At 40.3% G+C, this 10568-nt stretch overlaps 2 protein-coding genes across 3 annotated transcripts in view; one reads left to right on the top strand and one right to left on the bottom strand.

Moving 5' to 3' along the window:
* The window catches only part of LOC106813324 (osteoclast-stimulating factor 1-like), a 22521-nt gene extending 21572 nt beyond the window's left edge, over positions 1-949 (top strand). The window contains exon 10 of the mRNA XM_014817447.1: positions 229-949. The gene's annotated coding sequence lies outside the window, so the exon portion shown is untranslated. The remainder of the gene's footprint in view (positions 1-228) is intronic.
* Positions 950-1066: 117 nt separating this feature from the next.
* The window catches only part of LOC106813323 (NADH-quinone oxidoreductase subunit B-like), a 19090-nt gene continuing 9588 nt past the window's right edge, over positions 1067-10568 (bottom strand). For both annotated transcript variants that reach the window (XM_014817442.1, XM_014817443.1), the window contains exons 3-7: positions 7464-7590; positions 3548-3692; positions 3233-3412; positions 1953-2088; positions 1067-1716 (exon numbers count right to left, since the gene is read on the bottom strand). In XM_014817442.1, coding sequence (XP_014672928.1) covers positions 1619-1716; positions 1953-2088; positions 3233-3412; positions 3548-3692; positions 7464-7590 — 686 coding nt within the window. In that variant the 3' untranslated portion in view covers positions 1067-1618. The remainder of the gene's footprint in view (positions 1717-1952; positions 2089-3232; positions 3413-3547; positions 3693-7463; positions 7591-10568) is intronic.

The following is a 10568-nucleotide window of genomic DNA, read 5'->3' as shown; positions in this document are numbered from 1 at the left end:
AGATAGTTACCAGGGTACGTTCCGGTATACCGGACCGTACCCAGGGTACGTTCCGGTATACCGGACCGTACCCAGGGTACGTTCCGGTATACCGGACCGTACCCAGGGTCTGTTCCGGCAGTACCCTGGGGGACATAGACCCTCTCAGCTATAGTAAATGCATCTATTTGGCCAATAATGCAGAAATTAGTGGCGATTTTTGAAAATTCTGAAATGGTATCGTTGCAGGAACAACTGATCGAGCCCATACACGTTTTAGGGTGTAGATTGTGGACACCTGCATACAGACACAGACGCATGCACACACATTTGTATATACGAGTTTGCCCATTTAAATCAAACAGTTATAACCAGTATTTAATGAGTCTTCCGTTGTGTTTCTAGTGACAAATTGAATGTATAAACAGCTATATTTTCAGTAAAAGTCAATAATATAGTGTGAACCTTCAACAGTGAAGTGACCCACATTGATGTTTACTGCAAAATGCTTTTATACTAATGTTTGGTGTGGTATAACGCTATGATAAAATTTATGTATTTGTTCCTGAAATTTTCATTAGAAACCTTTTGGTAGGTTAAAATTCAAATTGTTTGTTTGTAGCAAACATAACAATAAAATTCAAACTGTTTTTAAGTAGCAAACATTGAGAAGTAAACCATTTATGAATTCATTCTTTAATGGTATTGGTTTGTAGACATTAGCAAATTTATAGAAGATAAGGGAGAGTTCTGACTACTGCTAGATTGACTGCTCCACCAGCTGGCAGTCAGCACACATAATAGTAACCATGTACTATTACACTTGTTTTCCCTATTTTAATTAGTCCAGGAGTTTATATGGAAGGTCAGTTTGGCCAGTTGAATTTCAGAATACAGATTATAATTGCTAATGGTTAAATACAAACATGTAATTTTGCAACTGAAATAAACATTGACGAAGTAAAATTGACATGCTACTGTTCTAGCAGTTATGTGTACATGAATTGATAACGACTGTTCTGTTAATCACCAATTATGTTACAGTGCACATGGATGGTGGCATTGAAAACTCTATGAACGTGCGTGATTTGTTTACTTTTTTAATAGCAACATAACCAACAAGGACTTGGTTTACTAAAAAATTGGGTTCGTTTTTCTGTACATAACTACATTACAGAAACGGTTTGTTTTACATTCCAGTATAATTAAACACTGACTAACCACAAACCAAAGTATTTGTCAAAAGAGTTACTGTTTGATTTTAATCAGAATGTGAATTATTATTGCATTTGGATACATGGCAATTATTGGAGGGGGGTGGAGACTAGTAATGCAAAGCATACAACTATATTATGGTGCAATCGCAAACGAACACCATTTGCAATGCAGCATGAGATGTGAATACATAATAACCCTATAAAACCATAAAGTTACATACTCTACATTTCTAGGTTTTCAAGGAAAATTACAAATTGTGCATTAAATCTCTTCCCGAAAATAACTCCCGACTAAATTGGCAACTAAGTCGATTTGCTGCTTATTTAGACTCCTTGCAACACTGATCACCAAGGACTTGCTAGGCACAACAGCTGCAACACACACAACAGAAGCCACCATATTATACATAAATAAAGTCACATTACTTTCGGTACCACATCTGCACCATCTTCATTCGCTTTATCTTCTTCTGAAGCTGTAGGATACCATACAGCAATGCTTCTGCAGTTGGTGGGCAGCCTAAAATAAACCAGAGGTTAGAGTGAATGCTATATCTAAAGAAATGAATTGGCTAAGAAAAATACATTTTGATCATCAATCTCTAATGTCACCACAGACAAAACACAAACAGATAAACAAAACACAGACAAACAACACATAAGACAATAACAAGACAAGACAAGACAGAAAGAATAAGATGATAAGACAGTGTGAACTTTAAATTTTTACACATGTGAACATCATTAAACGCATACCTGGTATATATATGTCTACTGGGACTATCCTGTCACATCCTCTCACTACAGAGTAAGCATAATGGTAATAGCCACCACCATTGGCACAGCTACCCATTGAAAGAACCCACCGTGGCTCTGGCATCTGATCGTATATCTGTATGACATAGCAAAAACACAGAGCTGGTAAAACACATTGTTTAGTCGATTACCTACTCTATATGGCTGAGCATTCAGAACCACGTAATATATACATAATACCAGGAGTAAATAAGCTCAAAGGAGTTTGACACATATTTTCCTGCATTTTTAGATTTTCCACTTCAAATTTTGGCATAAGTAAAAACAAAAACGTATATGCTCTTGCGCTTATTTCGTACATTTAATATTTGACTATCTTGTACTAAAATCGATTTATATCTATTTACTGTCGTATTGCTATAAATTGTATTCAAACACGGTGTTGATTCAGAGGCTTTTCGGCATGTTTGCACATTTATGTAGGCGTATTTCGTTGAGTGATACTAGCGACAACTACGTATTTAATCATCTGCATACCACTTGGCAGGGATTTGAGAGGCCCAATGCCTCAAACACGTAGTACGTGCATGCATTTACACGTAAGTATGTGCATGCATTTACACGTAAGTATGTGCAAAGACCGTATGTACACAATTGTACTGTGTTCGCAGGTGAATACATATCTTACTAGACGAAAAACTAATGAAATAAGTAATTGTTTATTGACAATATTGTTTGGCACTGGGTATCTCAAATCCCTGCCGAGTCACATGCAGAGGATTGGAGTAGTTTTCGCTAGTATTGCTCAACAAAATACGCCTACACATATGTGACATCCTGAAAAGCCTCTGAATCAACACCATGTTTGAATACAATTTACAGCAATACAACTGTAAATTGCTATATACCGATTTCAGTACAAGATGGGCAAATAATAAAGGTACGAAATAATCTCGAGAACATATATACATTTTTCTTTTTCTTTATGCCAAAATTTGAAGTGGAAAATCAGTAAAAACACTAGAAAAAAAATACGTGTCAAGCTCGTTTAAGATTATTTACTCCTAATAATACATAATATCACAATTAATACATAACCAGATGTCACCTGATTTTACTATACTTCTATTGTAAGCAACATCTATTGCCAAGATATGCTAGAACATCCAACTTCAAGTAGAGTGTAACGATACTACACTACTCTGCCAAATACTGGTTCATGGCTTCATGCATAAATTATCTGTGTAAATAGATCAACATTTATTATATGTAATTTTCACCCTTCTAAATGCTGGTGCCATCTTGTTTGTAAGAGTTCCAGCGACGATGATGCAATCGGATTGACGCGGGCTGGCACGAAACACAACACCGAAGCGGTCCATGTCGTAACGTGGTGCAGCCATGTGCATCATCTCTACTGCACAGCACGCTAGGCCAAACGTCATCGGCCATAATGAACTCTGCACGAGTATATAAACAACATTCAATGCACAAACAAAGGGAAATTTATAGTGAGTACACTAATCTAACTGATACGCTTGCATAATAAAAAAAATTTCAAGAGTAAAAACAAAAGTTCAAGCTGTTAGACATACCTTTCTGGCCCAGTTAAGAAGATCATCAACCCTAGCTAGTGCAAACTCCGCTTTGTTTGAAGCAAAACTAGGCTGGAAGGGCGAGTACCCCTTTCTTGGAACTGGAGAACTAGCCTCTGTACTTTGGTGTCTGCAGGGTACCAGGCTAAAACAACGTCACAAGTCGGGTTAATTGATATTTTAGATATACAGTTGGATCTCATACAACATTCTATTTACATTGTGATATTTCGTATTACGATGGCCCTGCACATCATGTTATGTGCTCACATGATGAAAATTTTGCATTATGATTGTGGCTATTGTTGCAATTTTTGTTGCCGGGCCAATTTTCTTCTGTCTCCCGCAGCTCGACAGACTTTGTATCTCCATGCGTGATGTGCGTATGGATTTTCCCAACACATGACCCAACACACAGTATCTATATCAAACATGTGATATACAACTTAACAATAAAAGTGTAGTCAAATTTTTTGTCTCACTTCTTGATTCAAGGAGAGATATTAGATGGGCCATTGCAGAAAAATAATACTTATATAACGAATCACAATAGTTCCAATGGTTTTGGTAATGAAAGTGTCAATGACACTATAGCTCCCCACAAAAAAGTACACAAATGAGCGAGTGCCAACAAGTCATTTTTAATTCAGCAACTATCCACCTACATTATATAAAACAAGAGTATATATGGGAGAACTAAACCAACAAAATCAAATGAATCTAGATAGCCATTTTCATTTTTGTCAAAAAGTGGGCGTGGCTCGAAAGTAGGTCGACTGACGTGCTCCAAAATAGGACGTTCAAATCTCTCCAATAAGAGTAACAACTGTATGCAGTTTGAAACATGTGGGTCAAACGGTTCTTAAGTTATCGTTGACCGTAGGCAGACACTGAAATGCATAGTGAAATTGCCAAAATCTACCCAATTTGCATAATTAAAAAAATATATCAAAACCTGAGTGATATGTTTTGGGGCCAGTCCTTATTCATTCGCATACCAAAAATGAGCAAAATCCGTTGAACCTGAACTGACTTATGGCCATTTCCATTTTTGCCAAAAAGTAGGCGTGGCTCGAAAGTAGGTCGACTGGCGTGCTCCAAAATAGGACGTTCAAATCTCTCCCATAGGAGTAACAACTGTATGCAATCTGGAACATGTGGGTCAAACGGTTCTTGAGTTATCGTTGACCGCAGGCAGACACTGAAATGCATAGTGAAATTGCCAAAATCTACCCAATTTGCATAATTTTAAAAAAAATATCAAAACCCCTGCGATATGTTTTGGGGCCAGTCGTTATTCATTCACATACCAAAAATGAGCTAAATCCGTGGAACCTGAACGGACTTATGGCCATTTCCATTTTTGCCAAAAAGTGGGCGTGGCTCAAAAGTACGTCAACTGGCGTGCTCCAAAATAGGACGTTCACATCTCTCCCATAGGAGTAACAAGTGTATGCAATTTGAAACATGTGGGTCAAACGGTTCTCAGGTTACCGTTGACCGTAGCCAAATGTTGACGGACGGACGGACGGACGACGAACAACGCCCCATGGAAATAGCTCATCTTGACGATGTCAAGGTGAGCTAAAAATTAAGCCTTGCAGTTCCTATACTTGTTACAGGGCGACAGGTTTGAAATATCAAAGCAAAAAACAACACAAACAAAGCAAAATGCAACTGTACTGCACGGTCGAACGGGACGACGTACGCGTAGTCACAGCGCGTGCTTGTAGCATACACTATTACAGTCTATTACACTGTTTTACTCTGTACATGTGCTCCCACTTGTCAGGCAGTCGAATCATACAGTGCGTCTACGTCTTCTGAGCTGCTTGCTTAAAGGGTGGAAACACTAGCCGATTTTTCATGCGGTCGAGCCGGCCGGCTCAGCCGGTCAGCGATTTAGCCGGCCGGCTGAGTCTAGAGCTCTGCGGACACACTACGCGGCTGAGCGGGGCGACTCTGTGGATCATGTGCCAACTAATTATGATTTGATTGGCTGATGAATTGTACAATCGGCCAACTCAATCGCAGACACGGGCACACTAGGCGATTGCAGCCGGCCGGCTCAAATAATTATCAAACATGGCTCAGCCGGCCGGCCCGAAAATCAACCGCGACTGCGACCGGGACACTGGAGCCGCCCCGCGATACCGCATGAAAAATCGGCAAGTGTGTCCACCCCTTTAGATTCATGCGCGCGTGCCTGTATGCGTTCCTGCTCATGTGCCTGTCTCTGTGGGTGTTTCTCGACGACCTTTGAAAATATAAGGCGCGTTCACACGACGTTTTTAGCCCAAGCCTAATTAGGCCCGCGCCAAATTTGGCTCGAGCCGAGCGTTCAGACGGACGGTTTTTCGGGGCCGTGCCGAGTTAGCACGAGCCAATTTGGTCCCGTCGAAAACGTCTGACCAGGCCCGAGCCAAATTTTAGCACCAGCTAAATCGGTAGAGCGGTAGACGCCGCGAGTGTCGAACGTGTACTTCGACAAAATAAAGTCCAAAACAGTATAAAAATTCGAAAAATTTGATCAGGATGCATGTTTTCAAGATTGATAATTGAACTCGGAACGGAAGTAAACACTGAATCGTACACAACGCCATCTCGCGACATACTGCTAAAGTATCTGAGATATTTGTGCAATAAAATTTATTTGAATTTGAATTTGACATACAGTATTCACTTGCGTACGTGTGAATGCTCCGACTCAAACCGGCCCGAGCCAAATTTAGTCTGAGCCAAATTTAGCCCATTTAGCTCGAGCCAAACCATTACCGTGTGAACGCGGTAATGTGAGAATGCCGTGTGATAGCCCCCTAGCCTCAAAGGATGTTAGGAATATTACACAACTAGAAATTTTGTAGTTGTGACTTGTCCAATCGGGCAACTAGCAAAACGAATAACTTGTCTAACATAGACTTTCAATTGTTGTGAGCCTTATATCATAGTGCTTCGCAATCTGCTAGGAATAAAAAACAGCTCACAATAACCAGCCTATTTCATCAGATTCCTTCCAACTAGACTTCTAATAAGATGGAATCATAACACACTAAATGCCCTTATGATGGTGTCTGTGGAAGGCCCATCAGCTAAGGACTTCCCTTTCCATGAGGCAGCTGATGCCTGGGCAGCAATTAGGAAAAGGAAACTGGGATTTTAAAGCCTTTATTACGAGATTTGATTTTCTAGTCAGTAAGATAGTTTCACCTTATAATATAGTATATTTATTTGCATTTTTCGCACATTTCTTTATAACATTTTACTGGTTACATTCACACTAGTATACAAATTGAACAATGAAAAATGACTCATCACTCATGACTCACTCAACCCAAATTATTTTGAAATATAGGTCATAGATTTTGTGCAAAAATGCTCCATAATAAGGCTCAGATTGCACCAGAGAGCAAATAAAACCCCTGGACCCTGGCTGCAAGTGACTTCGCGCTTCGCGCTCTGATGTGCGCTAAGTGCAAATAATATCTAAAGTACTCCTCTAAAGTTCCCAGTTTTACATGTTTGAATTTTAGGTTGTGGACCACCCTGCAAAATTTTTTCCCACATTTCTTCTAGTAAAACCTGTGAGTAACGCTGAGAGGGTCTATGTCCCCCGGGGTACTGCCGGAACATACCCTGGGTACGGTCCGGTATACCGAAACGTACCCTGGTCACTATTTTATATGGTTAGGGTTAGGATTAGGGTTAGGGTTAAGGTTCGGGTTGTGGTTAGGGTTAGGGAGTAGGCGTAGGCGACTCCCTAGACTCGTTAGTGGAGTAGGCGAGGTACGGTCCGGCATATTAGATAGTGCCAGGGTACGTTCCGGTATACCGGACCGTACCCAGGGTACGTTCCGGCAGTACCCTGGGGGACATAGACCTATGAGCGTGAGTAACCATAAAATAGCTCTTTACAAACCTCAATTCCTCTTTTGTCCATTTCTCATCACTGTGACTGTGAGACTGGGTATGTAGTAATTGTGATGATGCCGGCAAGATGGAAGTTGGCAAGATTGGTGAAGAAAATCTGAATTTCAGGCGAAGTGCTACAATAAAATACAAGATTTCTCGAGAACATTAGCACTGCACACAATGACATCAATGAAGTCATGTAAATGAAATCTACTTTGTAACTATATTGTGCATGTACCAACCTTTGGTACATAGCCACCCATGATCAGAAACCACATGACATCACTATTGAATACAAACAACGGAGGGGCAAGGCTAAAATTAATTATCGGAGATACGTTTGCCGGCTCTAATCTACAAATGATTTACTATGTTTAATTCAACAAACCCGAGCTAAGAATTTACCTCAAAATTTCCCTGAGCATTGTACGTAATAAATTTTTCCATGCACATTCACAATTCAGTGATATAAATAAGTGCTTGTGTAAAGACCACGATTGATAGTAGCACTACCCGTATAGCCCCTTCACTCCTGCTACAGGGGGTATACTACAACATACAACTAGAATCTGAGAAGAATGTTTACAGCATGGCTGGCAATGCTGTAGGCCAATTCTTATTATAAACATGACAAATATTTGCACTAAGTACTACACATTACAGGGTGCGAAATTAACGGGAGTCCGGAGTCAAATACTCCCTGATTTTCTGTCGGACTACTTGATTTGACATATGCTGGAGTCCGTGCGACTCCCTGAAAATTCTGCTATACTAACTAGTTCGTTCCAGAGCACGCCTCGCGGAATAGTCGTATTTTTTCAGCAAATGTCCAAAGACAATTTGGCAGACGTGCAACCGCATGAATCTTCAAAATAAGCACACGCGTTATTGTTAATATGTTTAGTTTTGAACTAAGAATTGGGAAGAACTAGAATTAACTTCTACCCATGCATAATATCACCTATAAGTGCAAATTTTGTGCAGATGTTATTGATTTTGCAATCAGTCCGAATGGTGTGTCTACCCCCTAATATTATGAAATGATGGTGGTGGAGGGAAGACCCCCTCTATAAAATGAGAGCGCCACTAGGGATGTGTTTTTGTCGTGCGATCGTTTTCATTTCATAAACGGGCCAATTTGGCTATGTTAAGAGGCGAGTTCGGCATTACAACTGCGCATGCGCGAGTTTACTCAGGTCATGGGTCATTCGGGATAAACAATAGGTTCCCGCCAGCTGAGCTACTGTGTATACATTACGATCGATGTTTTTGACCGACGTTTCATACGTACTTTCTAGTTTTGCTTCTGATTTCCAACAGTATGACGGTACTAAACTATACATAAATTTAGTTTGTGAAAGCCCAGTGTAGTTGCATTTGCATAAACAATTTTAAAAGAATTTGTGTTTTCAAGCCACAATGACTATTTACTAACAGTTATACTGTATGTGTGTCTGGATTAGTTCCAGGATGCTTGTCGAGATATTGTTTTGCATATCTGCTGTGTAGTTTTTTATGATTCCTCATGTACCATTATGTAGAGATAAAATGTTGGGAAAAATCGTGGTGCTTTGGAATTGCCAATAATTGATAATAACATGCTAGATTTTACATTTAAACTATAGTTAGAATGCCTTGTTTTTATTGTTAAATCCAGCAGTTAAAAAAAAATAAACGCTGCACTGGTAAAATACCACTATAAATAAACTACTTCACCCGCGGAGGAATGATGTGTATGAATCGTTATAAGTAAAATGACGCTCCAGCCGATTGTAGCTTTTCACACGTGTTTTGCATAGCAACCGTTAACAATAAAATATAATGCTAAATAAATACGAAATCTATTTACTACCAAAGTCTTAATGTTTCTCTACTCTCTTTCACTTATTATTGCCGACAATTTCCTGTAAATGCTCATCTGCTACACACAAGTACACCACACGCTAGCTGCTGCACACCGACACATAAATATATATATTTATTTATTTATTAGGTATTTAGGCCTAGGCTATATTATATATTTATGTGTCAGTGTGCAGTGCAGCAGCTAGCGTGCGGTTAGATACAATAATGTAACCCAAACACAATAATGTAACCTATCCTGTGCTTGGGTTACATTATTGTATCTATAATCTAGCATGCGGTGTACTGTACTTACGGGTGTGTTGCAGATGAGCATTTGACCGGCATTTACAGGTGATTATAGGCGAAATAGAGTAGAGAAACATTAAGACTTTGGTAGTAAATACATTTCGTGTTTATTGACTTTTTTTATTTTTATTGAGACGTTCCAAGTGCCTGTACTCTGTACTGTATTGTAGGCCCTAGTGTAGTGTAGCCGTAGGCGGTGCCTGGGCATGGCTGTGGCTGAGCTAGCTAGCTCTAGTAGTAGTAGTACCAGCCCACGTACAGTTGCCGCAAGCCCTGCGTATAGCCCTGCGGCAGGCGTATAGCCCGCCGTATAGCGTATATATAGCGTATAGGCCGGCGTATAGCCTGCCGTATAGCGTATATAGCGTAGCGTCTAGCCGCGCAGGGGTGGGCAAACTGCGGCCCGCGGGCCGCATGCGGCCCTCTACGGGGTTCTGTGCGGCCCGCGGAAGCCTGCAGCAAATAAAAAAAATAAAAATATCAAAATATCAAAAAAAATTTTAAAATTTTAAATCAATAAATTTTTGTGAAAGTCAACATGTTTGTGCTTGAACCGAGGCTGACTTTTTCAGTGTTATACAGATTAGTGTTCTATTGTCTCTGGTTCGCTCTGCAACACCATTTCAGCTAATTATGGTCCAGAGATGGCGCCCTTGAGGCGAAACGCACGTATTATCTTAGAGCGCACCGCCCGATTTTAAAAGGTGCGGCCCTTTGACTTTTCATGGCCCACTGATGCGGCCCTCGCTTTGAAAAGTTTGCCCACCACTGGGACTCTAGCGTATAGGCCGGCGTATAGCCAGGCTTTCAGATTTGAAAAGTACAGGAGGACTACTAATGACTCCCCTAGGACACCATAGGGGGTCTTTTCACGCTCCATAATCACCCTTAAGAGGCATGATGAAGAGCTCCACTAAAAAATCACACCCTTAAGAGGCATGATGGAGAGCTCCACTAAAAA

Source organism: Priapulus caudatus, unplaced genomic scaffold, assembly GCF_000485595.1.
Source record: "Priapulus caudatus unplaced genomic scaffold, Priapulus_caudatus-5.0.1 Scaffold755, whole genome shotgun sequence".
NCBI lineage: Eukaryota > Metazoa > Priapulida > Priapulimorpha > Priapulimorphida > Priapulidae > Priapulus > Priapulus caudatus.
This window is presented reverse-complemented; position numbering and strand designations above follow the sequence as displayed.